Source organism: Triturus cristatus, chromosome 11, assembly GCF_964204655.1.
Source record: "Triturus cristatus chromosome 11, aTriCri1.1, whole genome shotgun sequence".
Lineage (NCBI taxonomy): Eukaryota > Metazoa > Chordata > Amphibia > Caudata > Salamandridae > Triturus > Triturus cristatus.
The window spans coordinates 266,034,372-266,060,345 of record NC_140594.1 but is presented as its reverse complement, the minus strand read 5'-3'; the positions used below and the strand labels follow the sequence as shown (position 1 = coordinate 266,060,345).

General features: G+C 46.6%; 1 protein-coding gene across 2 annotated transcripts in view; it reads left to right on the top strand.

Annotated features, from left to right (window-relative positions):
* The window catches only part of CHEK2 (checkpoint kinase 2), a 243,964-nt gene that overhangs the window by 120,701 nt on the left and 97,289 nt on the right, over positions 1-25,974 (top strand). For both annotated transcript variants that reach the window (XM_085636234.1, XM_085636235.1), the window contains exon 9: positions 21,983-22,036. In XM_085636234.1, coding sequence (XP_085492360.1) covers positions 21,983-22,036 — 54 coding nt within the window. The remainder of the gene's footprint in view (positions 1-21,982; positions 22,037-25,974) is intronic.

Sequence of the window (25,974 nt, the reverse complement as noted above, 5' to 3'; positions counted from 1 at the left end):
GGCCCCCGTAACATTACGGGGTGGTGCAAGCTCCGCGGCAGGACGGCCGCGTGTTACATTCTGCTCCAAAGGTTGTCCACCAGGTGAGCAGCACTCGATCAGCAGCTTTGTTTATGATAGTCATGGACGAGGATCCGCTTGTAGAAGCCGCTCCGTAGTGGAATTGCCTGACGCGTTTCGAAGCTCCATATGCTTCTCTTCAGAGGCTTTAACGGAGACGGTGTGTGCAAGCGCTGAACCTACTTCGCCATTTTCATATTGCACTCCCACCAATGGGAAGCTCGTATGAGACTGTGCATTGTGGGAAATATGGTCCGGATAGCACACAAATCTTGTCCTGTATGGACCCTGCAAGTGGACTCGTCCTCAATCCTGTTTGCCGCTGCTGGCCCACATTACTGACATGATGGTTACCATGTCAGGTGGCCCCCGTAACATTACGGGGTGGTGCAAGCTCCGCGGCAGGACGGCCGCGTGTTACATTCTGCTCCAAAGGTTGTCCACCAGGTGAGCAGCACTCGATCAGCAGCTTTGTTTATGATAGGCATGGACGAGGATCCGCTTGTAGAAGCCGCTCCGTAGTGGAATTGCCTGACGCGTTTCGAAGCTCCATATGCTTCTCTTCAGAGGCTTTAACGGAGACGGTGTGTGCAAGCGCTGAACCTACTTCGCCATTTTCATATTGCACTCCCACCAATGGGAAGCTCGAATGAGACTGTGCATTGTGGGAAATATGGTCCGGATAGCACACAAATCTTGTCCTGTATGGACCCTGCAAGTGGACTCGTCCTCAATCCTGTTTGCCGCTGCTGGCCCACATTACTGACATGATGGTTACCATGTCAGGTGGCCCCCGTAACATTACGGGGTGGTGCAAGCTCCGCGGCAGGACGGCCGCGTGTTACATTCTGCTCCAAAGGTTGTCCACCAGGTGAGCAGCACTCGATCAGCAGCTTTGTTTATGATAGGCATGGACGAGGATCCGCTTGTAGAAGCCGCTCCGTAGTGGAATTGCCTGACGCGTTTCGAAGCTCCATATGCTTCTCTTCAGAGGCTTTAACGGAGACGGTGTGTGCAAGCGCTGAACCTACTTCGCCATTTTCATATTGCACTCCCACCAATGGGAAGCTCGAATGAGACTGTGCATTGTGGGAAATATGGTCCGGATAGCACACAAATCTTGTCCTGTATGGACCCTGCAAGTGGACTCGTCCTCAATCCTGTTTGCCGCTGCTGGCCCACATTACTGACATGATGGTTACCATGTCAGGTGGCCCCCGTAACATTACGGGGTGGTGCAAGCTCCGCGGCAGGACGGCCGCGTGTTACATTCTGCTCCAAAGGTTGTCCACCAGGTGAGCAGCACTCGATCAGCAGCTTTGTTTATGATAGGCATGGACGAGGATCCGCTTGTAGAAGCCGCTCCGTAGTGGAATTGCCTGACGCGTTTCGAAGCTCCATATGCTTCTCTTCAGAGGCTTTAACGGAGACGGTGTGTGCAAGCGCTATATATATATATAATATATATATATATAATCACAAACTTAACCCGTTGTTGCAGATAATATGGGGGGAAGGAAATTGGTACTCCGAGTAGTCGCTTGCAGAACCTATTTTCGTCTAATTATAGGGTTTCGCAGTTTGCAACCCCCTAGATTGCGGAGCCGTAAGTGGCAATTGAGACACATTGGGATTTATTGATTTGTAACATAGCTTTTAGTTGGCCCCCGCTGCGGGACTGAGGAAGGGAAAGTAGTTAACCGATTGCTTTGGAAAATAACATTCTATGGTGTGTAGTACTAGATGGCCAAGCTCCAGAGGCAGAGAACATGACTCCTAGATATGGAGTCTTAACACTAGTTAGGGTAATGATCAACTCAATTGGAGGGTGTTACCTCTTTGCATTCATCTTCAACCACCAGACAAGCAAAATGTCTCCCATAGACTTCAGATATCGCTCACCCTAAAAACCTTCCTAAAGCTCCAAACATTTTATCTCCATTGGTTTCAGTGAACGTCTCCTCCAAAACCATTCAATCCCATTGTCCTTGAAGACTGAAATGGCTGAGAAATGTATAAAGATACTTGATTTAAAAAAAAAAAAAGAGGATGTGTAATAGGCTTTGTCTAGCTTGAATTAAGAGAGAATTGGACCATCTGGAGTGAAGTGTGTGTAGTTTCTTCCTTCTAAAACTCTTTGAAAAGACATCAGCCACCAAAAAGTTGCCATCTTGTTACAAAATTATCCTAAGGTTACATTAAGCTACTGTTAACGCTTTCGTGCATTTAAATCCAAATGTGCATTATTAATGGTGTGCAGAACAATTAATTTACACATGAATTCACATGTATACTGTCATGGAACTATTGCAGTTGAAATTTTTTTTTTTTGACCTGTTAAAGTGTGTTTTCCTGGCTTATGCTAACTAGACCTCAGTTTGGCTTTACTGATATCTTGTCCAAAATGGAAGTCACATCATCGTGTTTATTCTCGGGTTTATATTTCTGTCCGACCCCATGTGCAGCAAGATGTGTATTTGTTTATTTCTAAATGACCCTTTTCTCAATGAGGGTCTCTAGCTTATTTTTCATGGACATTCTGCTTTGCACACTGCATAGCCTTCGTTCACAATGGTGCACTGTTTAAGTAACTGGTTTGTTCTGACACTTCCAGACGACGTTAGGTCAGAGGGGCTGGATCAGTATTTATGTTGTTCATTAGTACTAATGTGGTTGGGTTATGTGTCTTATTTATATTTGTCATTTGATTTGTTGAAAATGTAATTTCTTTGCTCACACCATGATTTTATAATTGTATTGCTTTCTTTTAGCTATATAAATCCTTGATTTTGGGTATGAGCCAAACCAAATTTGGTCTGTGATGGGGATACTGCCAGCTTTTTAATTGATTTGCTGCACATTTGAGATTTGATCTCTTTCAGAGTTTTGCCGATTATTCTGTATTGTTCCTATTGTTGTTTGCATTCAAATGAGATTTGCCACAACTTCACTTTACTATTTGTGTATTGTACCTTTTTGTATTTTGTAATAAACATTCATGGTTTTTCTAACTTCCGCTTTAGAATTCACTTTTTGAGTCCGTCCTTCTTTATTAATTGTATTTTGAAATGCTGTATTAAACCTGGTCTCTGGAACACAGTGCTTCATGGTTAACACCATCCCCAATCCACCCAACATTCTGGGTGCACCATTGAGATGCAGATTTGTAGGCATAAAGCGTGCCCACACTACAAAGAACTTTTTTTTTTTATATCCAACAAAGAAATGTAATAAGGTTTTGACGGCCTTTGAAGTTGTACCTATTTCTTGACTCTACAAACAATATCTTTAATATCGATCTTCCCTCCATGGTAATTTGATCTTTTGTCACAACCAGTTTGTAACGTTAGTGATCATGCGCTTTAAACTCTTCGCATAAAATCCTGATTAAAAGATTGCTACTTTCACTATATGTTCCTCTACAGGTTCCAGCTTCTCTCGTAGCATCTTCATACACAGACACTACAAAGGAATAAGTTTATCTTATTCCTGGATCTGAGAATCTTGAGGAAAATTTCAATATTCTGTTCTAAGATTGTGAAACATAAGAAATCCTGTGATCTCTTCCAAGTAAGGTTGTTCGAGCATGTAACTTAACTAGAAGTATCTTGCCTTTCTTACCTACAACATTTTGGCGACGATCCCATCTTCGTCACCAAAATGTTGTAGGTAAGAAAGGCAAGATACTTCTAGTTAAGTTACATGTAGGTTTATTCAAGACACAGCTGAGCGCACACCTCGCCAGCTGACAGACCATCAACTGACAAAGGTAGAACACTCTGGTACAAGTTAGAACACACACAGGTATTCTGGGAAGCTAAGGAGGTAAGAACACTAAAGAAGGGCTAATGACCAGTGTCAGACATATTACATGAAGAATCAATATACAACATTCACCAAACAGTGCTCTTCCACATCAAGATTCAAGAGTTTACTGAGAGGGCACAGGCTTTAGGAAAGGCTCCTCTAAAACCCTTTTCAGCAGACTTTGATATAAAAGTTGAGACACCCTAAAAAAAAAAAAAAAATTGTTTTCAACTGTAGCTTTACACTTTGCCTCCAAACCTGTGGTATAATGGAAAAGCTAGACACGCCTTCCCCAATTTAGTCCTGTCCAACTACATCACTTACTCCAGGTCGGGCTTAGACTGTAAAAGACTGAATGTTGTGTTGGGATAAGCAAGAAGATCCGAAACAGTCTGATGAACAGCAAACCACTACAGACTCAACATGCATTTTTGGGAACCACTGTCGGCTGTTTGTTCGCACATTTTTAGAAATGCTTTTCTGAGATCTTCTGATTTAACAAAAATTATTCTGTGCTTCTACACCCTCATGAATTCCATTAGTTGCTTGGACTTGCAGCCACAATGACGGTTGATGTATTGTACTATAGGCATGTTGTCTGTTGAGACTAAACTCATCTTGAAAGGAGTAAACCTTTCATTGTGAATATCAGAGTTTTTCCATTTCGGGCAATATTTAAATAGATCTATCTGTTTGTCGCAGCTCACCTTCCACCCAACATAGCAAACTATTGATATAAAAATCTGTTTTTATTCCAGATATTGCTCTCTACTTCCAGGCCTCCTTATTCTTTAGTCACCACCTCTGCTGTGCCATAGTCTGCTTAGACAGACGCCTTTTATTTACCAGAAACCTGTGCAGAATAATGGTGCTTTCAAGTGCTGCAGAACCTGATAATTCAGCAGACCTGGAAAAATGTCTCCATTTTAGCAGATAGCTTGCCATTCTCGTGAGTCGAAATCCCATAGGTGTGGGATGGTTAAGGTATGTCCAGAACCTGCTGCCTTGCACCAAGATAGACAATTGCTTCTCTGGTGTCACATTATCCTCCCAAGGTTTTCAGTCTTTACTCTTTGGTCTTTACCCCGCAGGACATTACTATGCAGGTAAGTACCATGCAGGCTCCCCTTTGGTATTTTACCCCGCAGTAATTTACCATGCAGCTCAGTATTTTTTATTTATTTAAATGACATAGTTTTGCCATTTAAAAAAATGGGGATGTAAGTGTTAAAGATTGGGTAAGGTTTATAGGGTGGTATGGGATGCTAGAGGTAAGGACCTTTTAGGGTTTCTGAGTGGGCAGTGGTCAAGGGAAATTAAGGGATTTTTAGTGTTCATTGGAGGGTAGATTTAAAGGGAAGCTAAAGGGTTTTAGGTTCAGGAGAGGGTAGAGGTAAACAAAGGTTAGGGGTCTCTTACTTTTCAAAACAAAAGGTGGGGCTTTGGTGGGTGCCCCAGAGCAGAAGGAAACAAGGTGGTGTGTGTGTGTGTGTGTGTAGCTAGATATCTGACAATACAACTGCATTGCAGGGTAAAAGCTTGCATTGTAAAGCCTTGCATCATATTGCAACCTGTTGGAAAGTTCAGCACGTTGAAATGCCTGTGGGGTAACGCCCAGCGTTGTAAAGTCTGATTTTCTCATCCCATCCTTGCTTAAGAGCCTGGAGGTGTGTTATTGCCTGCCCCAACCTTGGTCGAGGGCAGTAGTATTACCCAAATGTGGGTGGACTTCATCCACCTCCCCCGCTTGTCCTTTGGTTTGAGAGGAGAGCGTACTGCTGGTTCTGAGACTCCAAATCCTCGACCGCAGTCATCTCCACCTTATAGAAGAGAGAAGGGTGTATTACACCATGAGCGAAAACTCTGGGCCAGTTCACAGTTGCGAAGAGGCCAGAATGGCAGATGTCGGCTGACCTGTTCCTCCTTGATATGTATTATGGCACAGTACACGGACATGGAGGACTGGGGCAGCTGTCAGCTGTTCCAGTGCCCTTTTCAAAATTGTGAAGAGGACATTGGGATAGCCGTTTGCTGTTATGGGCCTTCTTTATCCATATTTTTGTGAGGTTTAAAGTGACCCTGGCACCTGTCAACAGGTCTGATTTTTTCGTGGCCCTCTGCATTTTCTGATGACTCGGAACAAGAACAACTGACACCTTCCCTGTATCATCTTTGTGTTTTCCTGGCTAGCACAGAGGCAACTATTAGCTGCCTCACAGTCTTACATAGGGAGACCATCTGACTTTGACAAGTTGATGGGAATAAATATTCTCCCATGACCTAATATCACATCACACATTCCAACCCTATCTTTGGGCAAAGCTTTGGTGGGAATATTCACCCTGCCACTCTTAGGAAATTTATTTTATTGATTTTATTTAAAACAATAAAACATCTTGTATAGATGTGCAAACACATCTCACCTGACAGAATGCAGTTTAATCCATAGAAACATGCTCCTCATTCCCTTCTACAGTAGGGGGCGTAGACCAAAAGTCTCCACATACCAACAGATACGTTTCTTAACCGATTTAGAGTCGGTCTACTCTGCGTAGCACAAATCAGGAGCCTGAAACTAACCTTTCCTTCAAACTATGGATTCCACAACAAATGGAGGGATGTCAATCTCATGACCTAGGTCACATAAGCATTAGGGAAACTTCTTTCAAATAATCAATCAGTTTTTCCATATCGATTCAGACTTGGCTCTCTTACCTAGGAGGCATGGCAACGTTTCCATAGCCTTTGCATAACTAATCTTTCTGACTATTCATTCAAAGAAGGGGAAGAGACTCTTATCCGTTTGGTTGCAATCCTTTTGCTGCCAGTAACATATAAAACATTGATGTCCACTTGTTTTGTTGATCTCTTTGTTATGGGGCAATTTTAGTTACAGAATCACAATTGTTGGGTCAGCAGGATTCCCAAAGTCCCTCTAATAGGCTGAGCCCTTCTTTCGAGTAAGACTAGTACTGGATATGATAACCCAACTTGTATCTCATCCCATTCTAAACCACTTTGTCTCCTACTCTTAAACAAGACGGACACATTAAAGCCAGGGAATCCTCCACTAATATTGTCTGAGGTGGGATGATAACAAACTCCCTGTCCCTGGGCATTTTAAAAATCATAAACGAGCTTCTAAGTTTTGTGAGCATTGTAAGATGTAAAAAAAATCTATTTCACCACCCCAAGAGTGTTAAGGGGCTAAAGAACAACTTGCAGCCTTTAGCCAAGGTGGGGGATCAAATGCACCCCCTACCCCAGCTCTTGAAAAATGCGTGGACTAACACACAATCAAGAAACCCTTGAGCAAGATGGGATACAAATTCACCCTGCTGTTGGCTCATTAAATACTTCCTCCACCCCACTGAACTCTTTAGCAAAATGTGGAACGGGTACTAAGTATGCCACACCATGGGCATGGCATGGGCAAGAATAAAAACTACCCCACCCTTGGGCAAATCGAGAGAAGTTGAATTTATGAAACAGGCATCCTCTTGGGCAATCCGAAGAGGGACAGATAAAACCCCCATCCTAGGACGGGGAGCTAAATACATATTGCTCCCACCCCGTGGCAAGTCCAGGAGCAATTAAAAACCTTGAACAATGCAGGGATAAAAAAAAGAAAAGAAACTGGAGGTTGAGAGGCACTGGAATCATGTGCATCTTGTAAATACATGTAGTCTAGCAGCTAAGCTGCAAACCTGTGTTCTATTTACAGCTCCGTTTGTCAGAAAATATTGATTATAGGCAAATCACTTGATGTCCTTGTGCCTAAAATTGAAAATGTGTGGTATGTAATGCAATTCTAAATATGTATAATTTCATGTCGTTGTGTAATGTGTAAATCTCCAACTAATGCACACTATCTTTTTTTGCCTCACAACACCCTAATTAACATGTTTCCTTCCTTGCTTCCCAGCTAAGTTCATGCTATATAAGCACCGGTACATATAAATACAGTACACAAAATACTATATACTGGCATATAAGAAGTACCCGATAAATTAATTATGAACTGTGACCATACCAAAAACATGACTTACTCTGATGTTCTCAAACACTTTCACAATTACATTACTGCCACATAATAAGAAAAATACACAAAATAACCATTTTAGTTTTGAGTCTCTGTAGGTTTTTAGCCACAGTTTAGTAAAACGTTTTAGACCCACTACAACGTACACATTCAGTCTCTCATTAACATCTCATTTCCACCATCCAAAAGTGAAGCGGAGTGCAAGTTCAGATTGAGTGAGTGTAGTGGGGTAGTAGCTAAGGTTAAGGCACTACTTTTAACTTTTAATTGTATGCCTTTTAGCCACTTTACACCTTGAAAACCTTAACTCCACTTTCACATTATTGTTTCAGGTAATATATGTACATTAGACATAAAGCGTTTTATATGGGTTGTAAGAAATTGGGTTGTTGTTTGACTGGGGTGTGAGCCTTGGTCCAGCAGCAACCACAATCCTTGTCAGGTGAGGCACAAGCCAACCCTAAATTGAACTGTGCTGAACGCTCTGGTAGCTTGGTGTGGAGCAGTCTGGCTTAATTAGAGGCAAGGTGTAAAGTATTAGTGCAACACTTAAAATTTCACACAAGTGGTAAAGTGAAAACACCACACAAAAAGGAATCCACACCAGATAAGTAAAATAGAGTAATATTTACTAAATAAAACCTTACCAAAAGAACAAAAATCCAATAAGTAGAACCGGAGATATGCGGGTTTAAAGATGTCCATGAAAATAGGGGCAAAAAGCACAAAACTTCAACTGTGGATATCTGGTTGCGCCAGGACAGTCACAAAGGTCCACTTCTAAGGTGTGTCGCGCAGCTGGAGTGGTACGTCGGTTCTGAGACTCGGCGAGGCTACGATGTGAGGTCCTGCGTTGTCGACAAGGGCTTACGATGTGAAGTCTGGTTTTAAAGATACTTTGTGCAGTCTGGACGATGCATTTGTTCCGCTGAGCTGCAAGGGCACAATACGGAGCCCATCGTTGTTGTTGAGGCCACCATCAACGAGGGATGCAAGGTACTGTGGCAAAGATACGCCATGCAGCCATAGGTCTTGGCGAAGGGATGATCCTTCGATTCTGCTTGGGGTTGTGTCACGCAGCAGAGGAGGTGCATCGGTTCTGCGTAGTTCCCAGCGGCTAGCAGAGCACCTTCGGCCCACTTACAGGTGTCCAGGACTGGGGTAGCACCACTTGGCATGGTAGACACAGATGGTAAAGTCCAGGTGCTGGGATCGAGGTTTTTGGAGCCTTCTGTCCCCAAGGCTTGAGTCGGGAGGCCAGCCAACTAGCCCTTGGAGTCACTCTGGGGCACTGGGTACAACAGGTGCAGGTCCAGTCCTTCCCACCCAGTTAAGAGGGCAACAGGTCCGCACATTAGGGCAACAGTACTTCAGAGCAGCAGTCCAGCAGAGCGGCAGTCCTTTCAGCAGCACAGCAACCCCTACTGGCAGAGTATTAACTGGTCCAGAAGTGTACTGAAGAGTTTTCGTCTGGGTCCAAAATGTATACCATGCTCTACCTTGAAGTGGGAGAAGCTTTGCTTTTAGAGGCTTTCCTTTGAAGTGCACAGGTGCCCTGCCTTCCTTGACCTATCTCCAGATTAGCTACAGTGGGTATGCAGTCCTTTATGTGGATACAGCCTATTCAGGTGTAAATGGAGCTGTGCCCAGCACATCCCTCACATCCTGCCAGTGAAGGCCCATCCAGACACAACTAAGCTCCCTATTGTGTGTGCCGTCCTAGGCGGAGTACACAAAGCCTAACTGTCAACTATACTCAGTCGTTCGACCCAGAGACATTTTGCAGGCACCAAATGGCTAAGGCAGGAAATTGCTTTTTCCAAATTGACTTCAAAATCCAACGTCACCATTAGTTAGGATTTTTCATTAGAATTCCAAAGACACCAAACATGAATATTTACCTGTTCCCATTTGGAAGTTACAGCTTATTAAATGTAATAAGGTAACTCCAATGTTCTCCTATTAGCGAGGTAGGCCTTGCAGTAGTAAAAAATGACTTTAGGAGTTTTGCATTACCACGACATGTAAAACTTAAAAGTACATGACCTACTTTTTGAAATGCATTGCACCATGCCCTCTGGGCTGTGCAAGGTCTACCCTAGAGGTGACGTACAAGTATCGAAACCTATGGTTTGGGCATAGCAAAAGCTTTATACTGCCAGGTCAAAATAGCAGGTTAAAACTGCCCATATAGGCTGCAATGTTAAGCCTGAGACATGTTTAAAGTGTTACTTAAGTGGGTGACACAATCAGTGCTGCAAACCCACTAGTAGCATTTAATTTACAGGCCCTGAGAACAGGTAGTGCCAATTTACTAGGGACTTGCAAGTAAATAAAATCTGTCAATTGTGTATAAGCCAATTCTACCATGTTTGTTTCAGGAGAGAGCACAAGCACTTTAGCGCTGGTTAGCAGTGGTAAAGTGCACAGAATCCTAAAGACAGCAAAACTAAAGTCAGCAAACAGGTGAAGGCAAAAAGTTGGGGGAGGACCACACCAAGGATGCTAGGTTTAACATGGGTCTACCAAGCAGATCAAAAACATTTGCTTTGTAGGGAACCACTAAAGAGCTCTATTTGAATTATTTTCCACGTTGTTTTGTTATATCCACCCGTTGTAACTAATTGTTGGAGTTAAGGATGTGTTTGTTCCACTACCAGACAGTTGCTGTTTTGAGTGAGAAGGCTGATAGCTTTTTCCAACCTCACATGCTACGTTTAGATCTGCACCGTATGCCACCTATACCTTGGCTTATGCTCACTTTCCCTCTGCTGGACACTGAATGGGAGATGTTGGCATGGAAGTTGCCTTCCTAATTGGCATTGCCTTCTTCCTTCACATTCTTCACTTTTAGGCTTCAGGACGTTCTACTGTCTAATTGTTGTTCTCTGTACCTATCCTCTTTTCTTACAGCAAGTCATCCGCATATGAATTGTAACTCTGCAATGATGCTTTGCTGTGGCCATTACCAAGGATGTGCCATTAATTCTAGATGTTTGCTAACTTTGGATGTCCTTAGTCATATTATAGGAAAGTTGTCACGTAACTCCTGAGGCAATGAGTTCCACACTCTGGGAGCGTTTCCGGAGGAGTGGGTGTGAGATTTCCCTTCTCTTAAATTTTGGCTGAATCAAAAGTAAACTGTTAGAGCTTCGAAGAGGTCTCTTTTGACTAGCTTTGGTTAATTTATTTGTGAGGTTGATTTTTTTATTTTTTTTGTGTAGAGAGCTTTGTGGGTTATGCAGGCAGTTTTGAGTATAGCTCTTTCCTGAATTGGTAGCCAGTTGAGTTTCGTGAGGTTGAGGTGGTCTCCCGATAGCAGTCTAGCCGCTCCATAGTGGCTTTCAAAGGGGCTAAATATGATTTTGGAACACCTGTAACAGTTGCATTGCCTTACTCTAGCTTGGGAAAGACTAAGCATTGCCCCACAGTCTTTAAGTCTTCGATTGGGATGAAGGGTTGGACTTTTTTTTTGTTTAGGTGTTTTAGTGTGTTGGAGGCATCTTTTTGTGGAGGCGTTGATGTTATGTTATCGATATTTGATGTATCGCACAAATTACCCAGGGGCATCTTGGCGCTGTCGTGGAACAAATACGGGAGGGGAAAGGATACAGAAAGGATTAACTTTAAGTAGCTTTCTGAATTTGTCGTAATTTGCACAGGCGCGAACGTAAAGCGGAAGCTTGTTCCAGTAGAACGGAGCAAGGTAAAAGAAGGCCTTTCCCCTGCTGCATGTCGAGCGGCTTTATCATCAGATCTTAGGTTACGTTCGGTGTATATGCTTTTATTTTTTTTGCAGAGAAAATGGGCCATTCCTATTTAGGGCCTTATATGTAAGGCAGCAGATCTTCAAACAGTAGCGTTTCTTTTCTGGAAGCCAGTGTAATTCCTTCAGCAAAGGGCTGAAGGAGTGCCGGGCGGGCAATTGAGAACGAGCTTGGCTGCAGTATTTTGAACAACAAGGAGTTTGGCAAATAAAGTCTTATTAGCATCTGCCAAAAGAGCGTTGCCATAATCTAACCTGCTTATTACTAAGGCTTGGACAAGAGTTCTTCAAGCAGAGGTTGGACGGTAGGGGAATATACTGAGCAGAAGGCGCATATTGTGGTAGCATATTCCAGTGGTACCAAGATGTCCTCTTTCATCGTTGAGGCTTGGTCTATTGTCATGCCAAGATTCTTTACCGCTTGTTTGGGCACAGGAGTGTGACCCAGTTGATGAGGCACCAATCGTCGGTCCAGATAGAAGGGTTTTTTCCAAACAGCATGATCTCCGTGTTATCTGCGTTCAGTTGGAGATAGTTCTTGGCTAACATGCCGAGACCAAAACGCTTTTTAGATGCTTAGGATCAGGGGCGAAATTAAACATCAGCTGGTTGTCCTCTGCGTATGTGATTATTTCGAAACCAAAATGCTCTGCAAATTCCGGGTGAGGGGAGTCATATAAATATTGAGCAAGGTGGGGCTCAGGCCCAAGCCCTGTGGAAAACCCTTGTCTAGGATTGTCTTGCAGGAGGAGTGAGGGCCAAGAACGACAGTTTAATGTCTGTCAGAAAATGGTGGAGCCATTGAAGTGTAGTGCCTTGTATACTGATCTCTTGCAGCCTTTTCAGCATCCTTGAGTGGGAGATTGTATCAATGGCTGAAGGGAGATCTAATAATACAAGCATGATTGAATTGCCTGTGTCCAAGCCTAGGCGCAGGGAGTCGGTTACGGCCAAATGTCCCTTTTCTGTGCTATGACCTGACGGAAGCTGGATTGGGAGAGATCCATGATTTGGTTGGATTCAAAATAGGTGACTGGTTGTTTATTAACTAGACTTTCGAGCTGTTTGCCAAGGAGTGGTAGCAACGATATGGGGCGATAATTGGCCAGAGATTTTTGGTCCAGGGTGTTTTTTAATTTTTTTTTAAACTGGCCGTACACATGCTGCCTTCCATTGAGGCGGGATGGTATCTGTTTTGACCGAGGAATTACAAATCTCTAGAATCGCCGGTGCACAATAGCTGGCCAAAAAGACATTGTTTTGGGAGGACAGATGACCAACGGTGAACCTGATTTAGTTGATTTCCTCCATAGTAAAGGGCGCAGAGCTATCTAAGGTATTGGGAGTGTCCTTTGGCTCATCTGCATTGAAAGTAGTCTTCTCTGCTCAGGAATAGGGGGAGATGTTACATTTGCATAGATGAGGGAGATTTTCTCCTGAAAAAAGATGCCCAGTGAATCAGAGTATCTGGGTTTCAGAAAGAGAGACTAAATACATGCCTGAGGGGTGGTAAAGTCATGGACTATGTTAAAAAGAGCTTTTGGGGAGTTGCCAGACAGTTCAATGTGTTTGATAAATAAACTACTCCTGGTGGTTTTGATATTATGATGGGAGCAGGACAGGGCTTGTTTGTACTGACCTTTATCTTGAGGCGGTTTACTTCTACGCCAGCGCTTCTCTAGGTTCCTGCATTTTGATTTTTCTAATTTTAACTCTGGAGAAGACCAGGGGGCCAAAGGTCGACGTTTAGTGGGACAGAAGTTTTTATAGGGTACTGTTGCATCCAACGCTGCAGTTAGGGCAGCGTTGAAGTACTCCAGTAGGTCGGTGACTTCAGGATTTCTTTGCAGCAAGCTGAGGTGAAAAACTTCACTGAAAGTTTCAGGAGTACGACTATGCCAAGATCTGTAGACATTGAGTGGTGTTCTGCTGTTTCTTGATGAGGTGGGAAGACTGAACCCAAAAAGTAATTAAGAAATGGTCTGTCCATGTGAGGGAAATTGGTTCTTCACATTCAAGAAATTTGGTATTGGAGAACAGCAGGTCAACTGAGTGGCCCGCTATGTGTGGGACCTATGACTCTTTGGACGAGTCCCAGAGTCTCCAGGTCTGTTACTAGCTTCATCACTTCGGCGTTAATGTTACATTGATTGTATTTTTAAAAACTATGACGATGCCTCCACCCATTTTTAATCCTCTATCAAGAATAATTAGTTTATAGTTCTCCGGAATAGCTAGCGTAATGGCCTGGAGGTTGGAGGGATTCAACCAGGTTTCTGTCAGGAAACAGATATCAGGAGACTGAGAGGTGATTAAATCCCAACTCTTCATTGCGTGTTTAGCTAGAGACCTTACATTGCAGAGGAGGCTTTTTACAATATTCTTAATGAGTGAGGGACTGGAGTAATTCTCCTTCAGGCTCCCTGATTCGAGGTTGCTTTAGAGACTAGATTTATAACAAGCCACAGGGCCCTCAAGGGTGTGTGGGAAGCCATTAGTGCATAAGAGTTGTTGAGAGATGCTACCAGTAACAGTATTAGGTGCCCTCAGTTGATGCAAGGCAGTCTATGAGTAATGATAGCGGTGGGGACTGTTCTTTCTTACCCTAGGAGAGCCAGGGGTCCTGGATCCTGGTGATGTCCAGGCGCAGAAGGGCTTGCCTTCGGCGTGCCCGGCCTGGCAACTGCTTTATGGCAGCATGCACTGGAGCACTAGGATGCTAACTGCGACCCCACCGGAAGTGAGTCCAAGAGCTTTCTATGCACAATCAGCACAGAGCTGCGGTGGACCAGAAAGCGATGGCTCCGTGGGTGCAGCGCAGGAAAAACGGAGACGAGGAGCGGAGATTGACGACAGTAAGTGCAAACTAAAAGCATAGCATGTATCAGATGTAAAAACGAGTATCTGCACAATAATAGGGCATAGAGTTAAAAATAGATTCAAATTGGCCCAGAATTCATACACAATATAGGCGGTTAAAAGCATCTAGCAACTAAAAGTAGCCTGGCGGATAGCAGCAATTATACGCACGCGAATGAAAATTTTCCTAGCTATCGTAACGGAAAGTTTCAATTCTATTAAGGACTCGGAGGCGAGGATTATGCCTTCTTTCTCCACTTTATTCTCATCATCAGCACAGAAAGAACAACAAAGACTACGTTTCCCATGAGACATCGGGAAAAAACAGTAGTCAACAACAACGTGGTAACAACCAATCAAAACGATTAAGAGTGTCCAATCAGAGCTTCTCCTGTAGATATAGTCCCTTGTTAGTGTCCAGATCTCCTCTTTCGGAGCGCGAAGACAGCCCAGCACTCAACTTCAGGCATCCTGTTTGTGGGTATCAGAACCTGCAACAAACAAGGCAGTATTACCAAGGGGAAAACACAACCCTAGGTGGCAGATCAGAAAATGGAACGGAATCGTTAGGGCATAACGAGCAAGTCTCATCAATATAACATGAATGGAAAAATTTTTACTTACATCTGTACGGGGAGGGATCTCCTCTGAGAATCGGGCGGGATAATCCTCGCCTCCGAGTCCTTAATAGAATTGAAACTTTCCGTTACGATAGCTAGGAAAATTTTCATTCTATGTCAGGACTGGAGGCGAGGATTATGCTTGTTTAAAGCTTGCCCACAACCAACTGAGCCATATTGATTATTGGCTTGAAGTAGAACCTCTTAAAGGTGGAATCCGAGGACCAGTCCGCTGCGTTCAGAATGTCCTCCAGGCGGGCCCCTAGACCAAACGCCTTCGAGGCCATCGCTCCCCTTGCGGAGTGTGCCCCAAAATGTCGGAGACTAATGCCCGCCTCCTGCATCACCCAACGCACCCATCTCGCGATGGTGGGCGAAGAAACAGCCTTAAAGGGTTTCCTGAGCGCAATAAGCAGCTGTCGCTCCCCCGGAGGGCGATATTCCTCCGTCATTTCCTCATAGGCCTTGAGACAGCGGACCACACAAAGTTTCGGTGAATCCGGAAATGCCGGGTAAGAGACGACTCTTGTATGGCACTTCGTTCGGCGAGAGAGGGTAAAAGTCACTCCCTCCGGAGTGAACATCCGACCTGAGATATCCAGAGCGCGCACATCCGACACTCTGCGGCAAGAGATTAAGCAAAGAAGCATCGCCAGCTTCGCAGACAACTCCTTGCGGGATAAAAACCGATTGGGTTGCCAAGACAAGAAGAGATTCAAGACCTGATTAACATCCCACAGAGCCGAGTATCGCGGCTCCGGGGGCAGGGAAAGCCGAATGCCCCGCAGGAGTCTGCAAACCAAGGGGTGTTCGCCCACCGCCGAACCGCCCACTGGGACGTGACCCGAGGAAATGGCTGATCTGAAAGTGTTGATAGACCGGTACGCCAGACCATTGGAGGCCAAATGAGCCAGGAAGTTTACAACGTGGACCACATCTGCGCCCACGGGATCGTAATCCCGTCGCAAACACCAACGGGACCATCTGCCCCACGCAGACTTGTATCGTTTAACGGTGCCATCGGCCCAGGCTTTGGCGATGAGCTCTTCAGCCGACCGCGAAAGTCCCGGGGCTTGCCATCTACCCCTGAAATCCTCCACGCCATGAGCCACAACGAGCTCGTTAACATCAGAGGATGAGGAGCACCGTACGGATCCTTGAGGAGACCCGGGGTCCGGGGGAGTAGGATTGGAAAATCCCAGGAAAGTTCCAGCAGAACTGGAAACCATACTTGAGACCTCCACAGAGGTGTGATGAGAACCAAGTCCGCCTGCTGTCTGCGAACCTGAGCCGTCACCCGGGTAATCATCGCAAAGGGAGGGAACGCGTAACCGTGATCCATACTCCAATCCTGGAGAAACGCATCCGTGGCCGCTGCCCGGGGGTCGGGCCTCCAGCTGAAAAACTTCGGAAGCTGGTGATCTAGGCGGGATGCAAAAAGATCCACTGTAAACGGACCCCAAAGATCGCTGAGGGAGGCAAATACCGAGGGATCCAACTTCCAGAGGCTGGAGTCTCGGAAGTGACGAGATTGATAATCGGCCTCCACATTGTCCCGGCCCGGTAGATACTCCGCTGTGACAGATACTTGACTGTCTAGGCAATACTGCCAGAAGTTCGCCGCCAAGTCTGAGAGGGCTTTCGACTTGGTGCCCCCGAGATGATTGATATAACGGACCGCTGACACATTGTCCATTTTCAAAAGTACGCAAGACTGCACTGAGTCCTTGGTCCAACATTTCACTGCAAACGAGCCGGCCAGAAGCTCGAGACAGTTTATATGTAATTTGCGTTCGGCGGGAGACCACAAGCCTCCTGTGGAAAGCTCCCCGCAACGTGCGCCCCAACCCAGCTTGCTGGCGTCGGACTCGATGACCAAATCCGGCACTGAACCGAAAATGGCCCTGCCATTCCATGCCTCCATGTGTGATAGCCACCACTGGATTTCGTTCCGAGCCTCGTCGGACAGGCGAACCTTGTGGGAGTACGGAAACCCCCTCCGAAGAAAGTACGCCTTGAGGCGTTGAAGGGCCCTGTAGTGGAGCGGGCCCGGAAATATCGCCTGAATAGAAGCCGACAGCAGGCCCACGACCCGGGCCAGCTGGCGGAGGGACACGCGCTGTCGAGCCAGAACGCGACGCAGCTCGTGGCGGATCTTCGCAAGTTTCCTGGACGGCAGACTGAGAGTGGATGACACGGAGTCGACGACGAACCCCAAAAAGGTGACCGACTGAGCGGGATGGAGAAGGGACTTCTTCCCATTGATCACGAACCCGAGGTCCTGCAGCAAGGACACTGTCCTCTGTAACTGATTGGCTAAAAGGATGGGACAGGGAGCCATCAAGAGTAGGTCGTCCAAATAGACGATCAATCTGACTCCGCGAGCTCTCAGGAACTCCACCACTGGTTTGAGCACTTTTGTGAAGCACCAGGGAGCGGAAGACAGCCCGAAAGGGAGTGACGAAAACTCGTAAATCCGGTGACGCCATTCGAACTGAAGGAAACGGCGGTGAGGCCGAAAAATAGGAATCACCAGGTAGGCGTCCTTCAAATCCAAACGAACCATCCAGTCGTGAGGACGGAGAACGTCCCGCAGGAGATGAATACCCTCCATCTTGAAATGGCGGTAAACTAACCACCCGTTGAACTCGCTGAGGTTTATGACTGGACGTTTGCCTCCATCCGACTTGTCCACTAAAAAGAGGTTGCTGATGAAACCGCGCGGGTGACGCGTCGCTGGCGAGATGGCCCCCTTGCGAAGCAAGGAAGCCACCTCCTCGTCTACTAGCTGAGCATCGTGACCTGAAAACTGAATAGGGCGAGGGGGAACCCGTTGCATAGGCTGTCCGAAGTACTCTATGTGAAACCCCCTTATCGTCTGAAGAACCCAGGCATCGCGGGTGAGCTGTGACCATGCCCCGTAACAACTTGCCAGACGCCCCCCTATTCTTTGAGGGGAAAAAGGGATAACACTCACCGGAGTTTGAATTGGAGGTTCCTCCTCTGTGACCTCTGCCTTTGCCGCGGCGTCCTCTCGTGGGGTAGAAGTTTCCAAACTTCGACTGATCCTGATACTGACCGGAGCCACTTTGGTTGTTTTGGTGACCTTGGCGACCGGTCGAGCGGCCCCTCCCTCGACCGGCCCCGCGAAAAACACGTGGGAACACTTTTTTAATAGTGGACTGCGCCCTGTCCAGTGACGTGAAGGTATTCACGAACTTGCCTAATTCCTTAATGAAAGGTTCACCAAAGAGACCTCCTTGGGCGACTGCCCCTGCTTCCGAATCCGCTAAGTCGCCAAGTTTCGGGTCAATCTTAATTAAAAGGGACCTCCTCCGCTCGGTAGAGAGGGCACAGTTGGCGTTGCCTAAGAAGACCACCACCCGCTGAGCCCAACCCGAGAGGGTTTCGGGGGAAATCATCGATCCCGAAGCTTTCGCTTCCTCCGCCATGTCGAGGATTTTTGTGGCGGGACCCAACACGTCCAAGAGCTTATCTTGGCATGCTCTCCAAGACCTGTCGATGCCCTTCTTAGGGTCTCGAATAAATTTTTGGAGGAATGTCAACATCCTTGGGTCAATGTCCGGGGTCAGGGCCACCTTCCCCTCCAGCGAGGGGCGAGGACACTCCGCTCGAAGACAACTGCGGGCCTCCTTTTCAAGTGGGCGCCTGATATGCTCCGCGACGTAAGTCGCTACCTTGTCAGCTGGGACCCAGTCTGAAGAGCGAGGGTGAACAATATCATTAGGGTCCAACATGTCAGAAGGAGTAGGAGGAGGTTGTAAGTTAGAGGGCCCCAAAGGGGTCTGTGAGGGCCGGGTCGGGAGCCACGACCTGGACGGGCTGGCATCGGGATCCCCAGAAGGACCTGGAGGCGAAGGGGGGGGATCGAGGTTAGGAGCCAGCGAATCGCCCGCACCCCCCAAAGGTTGGCTATCAATGAGGGCCCGCTTGAGGCGCTCAAAAGCGTCCACGTCTACCTCGGGGGCGTTTGGGAGGGGGAGGCCCCTGGAGTTCCTGGGTAGTAGAAGGCAGGGACGATCGACGCTCAAGTCGCAAAAATGCCTGTTCTATTTTTTGCGTCAGCCTGTCCTCCAAAGGAGATATGGCCTGGTCCACCGCCCTGTAAATAGAGGTGTCAACCGCCTCATAAAAGGCATCGCCCCACGGCATATCTGCTAGAGGATCCTCCTCTTCCTCTTGGTAATCCCCGTAAAACTCCATTATGGGGGAAAAAGGCGAAAGACTTTTGCGCTGCACTCGCAAGAAGTATTATTACAACTGGGTGTCAGTTGACAGATTTAAACGTGGTAGAACCACACTATATTTTTTAATGCAGGGTGACTAGCCCTGAGGAGACATAAGCTGGCAGAAGCAAATCAAATCGTGTAGTGCAGAAGACTGGGCTGGAAACGTCCCCAAGGTACGCCTAACGGCGAGTACAAGACCTCCTGGGAGGCGTCCGCACTAATGTGCGAAATACCAGACTCGTGTTCCCCGTTATTAACGCAAACGCGGGAACCGAGCGTCACAAATGCAAGTAATTGGCCCGCGAGCTGAAAACTGAAGCTCGCGAGGCCGGTACAGACCACAGTCGGCGTTCCTTCTCAGCCCAGAGCTCCGGAGGCACCTAAACGCGCGCGCGTCTCTGGAAACCATGAAAACCAGCGACGCGTCGCGTTCAGTCACCGCCTCTCGCGCCCTCAGGCGGCGGGAGGACCAGAGCGCGCCAGCAGAGCCGCGTAGGAGTGGGAGACGACTCTCACTCCCGCGGCCCAAGACGAGACGAAATTCGTCGCAAAAACACACCCCCTACCATAACGACGGGGAAAATAAAATCATTTACACCATAACGGCGAAAAACACAATGAAGAAGAAACGCGTCTACTGCAAAATATCATAAACGTAACCATACACTCTCAACTGGAGCGAAACAACAGGTATGAAAATACATGTATGAAATAACAAGTAAGAAGTTTTTCACAAGCCCCCCAAACAGCATAACCCTGAGGGACTTAACTGGCTGCGCAGCAGCGAAGAAAGAGGAGATCTGGACACTAACAAGGGACTATATCTACAGGAGAAGCTCTGATTGGACACTCTTAATCGTTTTGATTGGTTGTTACCACGTTGTTGTTGACTACTGTTTTTTCCCGATGTCTCATGGGAAACGTAGTCTTTGTTGTTCTTTCTGTGCTGCTGATGAGAATAAAGTGGAGAAAGAAGGCATAATCCTCGCCTCCAGTCCGGACATAGAATCCCGAACTTCATCCGTTTTGTTCTTTCATAATCAAGTGTCTAACAAGTGTAATCCCCAGGGATTTAAGAGAGTTGGGGATTGATAGTTGGCAGTGAGGTTGTCGAGCCAGATATCTACGAGAGAGGATTTTTCTTTGAGTTGGATAAAAAAGAGTTAGGTTTTGCTGGGGTTGAGCTTAAGATGGTTGCTCATCAGCCATTATTGGACTGTGATAGTGCTGTCTAAACGCTGATGTCTTTGACTGAAAAGATTGTCATGTAGAGTTGGGTGTCATCTACATAGAGATGATGGGCAGTTATGACTTGCTTCAGGGTCATTGCTAGTGGTTCCATATAGAATTAAATAGGACAGGAGGCAGTGTTGACCCTTGGGGGACTTCTTGTGAGACTGGCTTTGCATTCCAGGTCAAGTTGCTAAGTTTGATAAGCTGTGAGCGTTGGTTCAGGAATGAAGCGAACCATTGAAGTACCGTTCCTTTGATGCCTGCACGCTGTGAGACGGCGCTTAGGAGGATGTCATGGTTGACCGAATCAAAGGCAGCCGAAAGGTCCCAGAGTATTAGAAGGCAGGCCTGGCCATCATCCAGAGATCTGTGTAGATCGTGTGATGATCCGAATCGCTGTCTCTGTACTGTAGCCTTTCCTGAACCCAGATTTGAAGGTGTCGTACAAGTTGTACTTTTCAATGTGGTTGTTGAGTTGTGCAAGCACACATTTCTCGATGCTTTTAGCAATTAGGGGGAGGTTAGATATAGGTCCGTATTTAAGGTCCTTCTGGTCAGTGTCTAGTTTTTTGATGAGTGCGGTCACTCGATAGGGAGAAGTTAATGGTTTAGGTCCATATAAGCGAGAATGTGCCTGAGCTTTTTAACAAGCGCCTCAGGGAGGGGTGTCAAAGGTGTGCGATGTTGGCTACATGCTAGCGAGTAGTCAGAGGACGACTTCTTCATGGATGTAGTTGAATTCAGTCCAGGTTGCATCACTTTTCAGTTGCATGGGGTTGAGGTTGTTGAATTGTGTTGCTGAGAGAGGGAGGTGGCCATTATTTGGAGGTAGGGCTTTAGGTGGACCTTTTTCGCAAGGGCGGGCTTCCTTGGTGCAGGGCAGGGAGGTGAATGGCTCAAGGGATACAAAAGTCTAGCATATTGCTTTGTCTTTTAGAAATAGAACCACTTTTTTCAAAAGTTCCAACCTGCCCATTAAAATAAGTTTCCTTTTTTGTGCATGTTTTGTTGGTAAATGAAAATATATTTTCCAATTTGTGTAATTGTCCAAAGTATACTTGTTTCTTTTTGTTTGCCTATTGTTTTATGGTTCAAATTGCTTAGACCATGGTCGCCGACTGCCAATTGTGATTTTAATAAATCTACCGAAGTCAAAAGGCTAAGAACCTTTGCTTGCAAGGAGGCATCTGATTAGCCACAGCCTCACTGTGTATTCATTGAATTAAGTTCTTATTTGCTTTTATATAGTGTATATGTTCTTAGTTTATACTATTTGGTTTCTGTTGATAGTCTATTGTGGTCATTGCATTTATTTAAGCAAGCCTCACATTTCTACATTTTTTAGGATCCAATGCCAAATGTGGACACTGAAATTGAAATTTTGAAGAAATTAGATCACGTAAGTTAAGCTTTTTTCAATTCCAGATTTGAATATGCTTCTGTTTTCATTACAATTTTGTATAAACTTTGGAAAGCCTCATTCATCGACTGATAAACATGTTCAAAATATAAGGACAAGTATGGCTAATGATTGTTGTGTGAACAGGCAAAATAACTGAGAGCCAATTGTAGTCAAAGGATGATTTAGTAGGCCATGATAATTTTTATTAGACACTCGATTTATAGAACATGTTGCAGAGACAGACTATCAATATATATACTATTTTAATTTTGGGGCAGATTATATTGAGTTTTAAAAAAAGACACTCTAGAATACGCTTGAGCACAGCTGACATTTGACTTAATAAAAAATAAATTAATGCCAGGTACCACTTGGAGGTTACCTATAAACTGTGTTCGGAAAATAGTTTCTTCCTTGGGTTACTGTCGATCCAGTTTTTCAAAATCATTGTTTGATTTTTGTGTTCATACTTCTCCCGAGCCATGCTGGGCCACAAAATGATTTTATTTATTCATAAAATATAAATAATAAAATGTACACGCAGAAACAATTACTACCATGTGTTTCAGAGGTCTGATGTCTGAAGCTCATGCACTAATTCAGATTTTTAGATTTAATTAATGCATTGTAGACAGAACATAGAAACAGAGACCCCATTCTGCGTTAGTGCATTGCAGGGAGTGTGATTCTGACACTGCCCCTGAATAGTAAGGGGCAGGGCCTTTTGGGGGGGGGGGGTGGGGGGGGGGGGGGAGCGCTTTTCTGTTGCTTCTAAAGATAAAAATGTATAAGGTATTGGGATTTCTTCTGGGGCTCATTGTTTATTCTGCTTCACCCATGAAAACCATTCTTCAAGCAAGTATGGCTTTCACATTTGGTTTGGATGAGCCTTCAAGAGAATAATTGATAACAGTGCTACTGTTGAGAGAAAATACATTTTCTGTCTTTGTAAACAATGGGTTGGGCCAATTGCTTGAATCTTCATGAGAAAGTTGTAGTCCAAAGAAGAGCATGATAGTAGGTAAAAAGATGTTCACGTTTCCTAGCGAACCATATTGAGTTGAAGGAAGACCTTCTTCCTATACTTGGCTAGCAATAGCTCATAGAAATGTTAATGAAACCGTGTTAATAGAGTGGAAATTCTAAGAAGGTTTTGGTACTTGTGTCAAAGTGGAGATACTGTACTTGATGAGAAGTCTTGTGATTCAGTGATTGATGCTGACTTTATATTCCCTCCAGTCTTTACATCAAGCCTATCACCAGGAATAATCTCCCGTTCTCTCCACTGTGTAAGATCCGAAATCTTACTTTTAACAATTCTGTAAAATGTTTGCCCCACTGCCCCCAGCTTTACAGCCTACCTGCCCTGTCCAGGGTGAGCAAGAGTGATTAGACCAAATAAGGAAGTTACTACTGTAAAGCATTGAAAATAATGTATCAACATTTCCAATTCACCACAATCTTAAAAGTGCATTTACTGCCTATTTTGTTTGTGATATTGAAAATTAAATAAATGGTGTCAGTGAAATGTTCTACCTTCTACACTGTCCTCACAGAAACTACTACTTCAGTTATCAACATTGGGTTGTTTAACAGCACCAATCCAGTGGGATATATGTGTGCCTGGGTTTGGCAAGGCATTTGGAGTGCTTGCAAGCCTGTCCACCTTGGTGATGTGAAAGTGGAAGCCTGTCTGTCCCTTGATTTTCAAAACAGCTTTGAATAAACAGAAGAGAACTGTTGGATCACATCTCTCTGCTTGTATATCGTCCTAGAAATTGCTACTCCTACCTGAACTTAACAGCATTTTTTAAATAAAATGCAGGATTACAATGCCTTTTTTATTGATTTTTCACGATGAATAGTGTAATAGTGTGATTCAAATAACCAAAGAGGATTCTTCCCAGGATATGTATTTAAGCATCTGAAAGAAACACGTTAGTTAGATTCCTCACCTTAGAATATCCCCAGGCGTCAGATTGGATCCGGAAGATTTTTCGTCAGCAATACCCCTTGCGCGTTGCTAGGCGTCGTCTGTGGCTCCGCGTCCGTCGTCGTGCGCCGGAATGACGTCGTCGGAGTACTTAGACGCCGCCCTCGCGCGCTGAAGTCAGTTCTTCTTTTTTCCGCGCCAGTAAGCGCAGATCCGGGAGAGCTACCCCTTTAGTCACTTTTTCGATCCTTTTTGGGAGAAGTGTGGCTCACTGGTTAGAGGAGGCATACCCTGAAGCAGAGGTCAGACCCGGGACCAGGGTTCAATTCCCGACGCGGCAGGGTCTGAGCCCAAGTGTCCACGGACTCGATAATTCTCACTTCGGTGCCTACTCGAATCATGGGTTCACACTCTGCAACTCTGGGCAATAGCTTGCTTAATCTCCACTACGGCCCCCCCTGCGGCGGGATGCCTGGCTTTCACCTTGGGGATGCCCAGTACGGGTTATCTCACAGGGAAAAGCCAGGACGGGTTCCCAATGCAAGCGCCGAGATGCCCAAGGGTAAGTCGAGCGCTATATAAGAACACACATACATACATTTTGATCTTTTCTCGACTCCGGTGCCGGTAGGATGCCTGGTTTTAAAGCCTGTGCTGACTGTAGCCGCTTGATGTCGGTTACGGACCATCGCCGCCGGTGCCTTTACTGCTTGGGCCTCGACCACGACGCGTAGTCATGTTCGGACTGCAAGGCCCTGACCTCGAAGGCTAGACTGGAGCGGTCCCGTAAGCTTCTCGAGATTCGCCACTCGGCTCCGCGCCCCTCTCGATCCCGGTCCAGGAGGAGGTCCAAGGATCGGTTGCGGAGCCGCAGCCGACGTCATCATCGGTCGTCGGGATCCAAGTCTTCGGGTAAGTCGAAGCACTCCAAGAAGTCCAAGAGGCGACACGGCTCTTCGGACTCCCCTCGCCGGTCGCGCGACTCGGCCGAGGGTCAGGGTGGTTCCACCTCCGCGGCTCCGGCGGTGCCGCAGGCGCCGCGCAAGTCCCCATACCCACCGGTCCCTGGGACTGACGTGACGCCGGCGGAAGTCAGTGCCTTCCTCTCGGCCATGAGGAACCTGGCTCCGCCGTCGACGCCCGCTGGCGCGCCTTCGGGCCCCGCGGACCCGACAGGGCAACCTTGTCTGCCGGCGGCTCCGGCCCCCGGCGCCGTTGACGGCTCCGGCCTCGACGCCGCAAGCGCCCGAGGGACCCGTTCCCGAGTCCCCGCCGACGCCGGTAGACCTCGTCACGCCTCCTCCGCCGGCTTCGACACCGGTACCACCTCCGACGCCGACTCCGCTCGGCGTCGAGCCCCGGTTCAGCCCCACTCCGGGCCTGGCGCCGATACGGCGTCGATGGACGCCGCGTTCGGCGCCGCTGGAGACACATTTTGTCTATCGCCCGGCTCCAATCCTTCCTCCTGCATACCAGGAATCGGATGATGGGGGTGAATGGGAGGGATCCGAGGATCCTATGGCCGCTCAGGCTCAACTGTCACAGGACTGGGCAGATGAACTGGGGGAGGCCAGTGGTCTGGATACCTCTCCGGACACTGGATTCATCTCTCCTCCGACTGTGGCTTCGGAGGAGGGTGCTGCTTTCTCTGTGGTGCTGCGCAAGGCGGCCGCAGCCCTTGGGCTCGAACAACCTGCCGTGGCTGTGAGGACTAACGTCCTCACTGAGGTGCTTCAGTCTGCAGCAAGCTCCACTGAGCCTCTGCTGCAATTCAATGAGGCCCTCATTGACGTTCTGCAGGGCACCTGGTCCAAGCCCTCCACAGTACCTCCTGTGGACAGGAACGTCGCCAGGCGCCACCGCCCTGCTCCGGGCGACCCCAGTTTTCTGTCCCAACACCCTACCCCCGAGAGCCTGGTTATCCAGGCCTCTACCTCCCAATCCTCCTTCCCGACCGCCCCGCTGGACCGGGATTCCAAGAGACTGGAACAGTTTGGCAAAA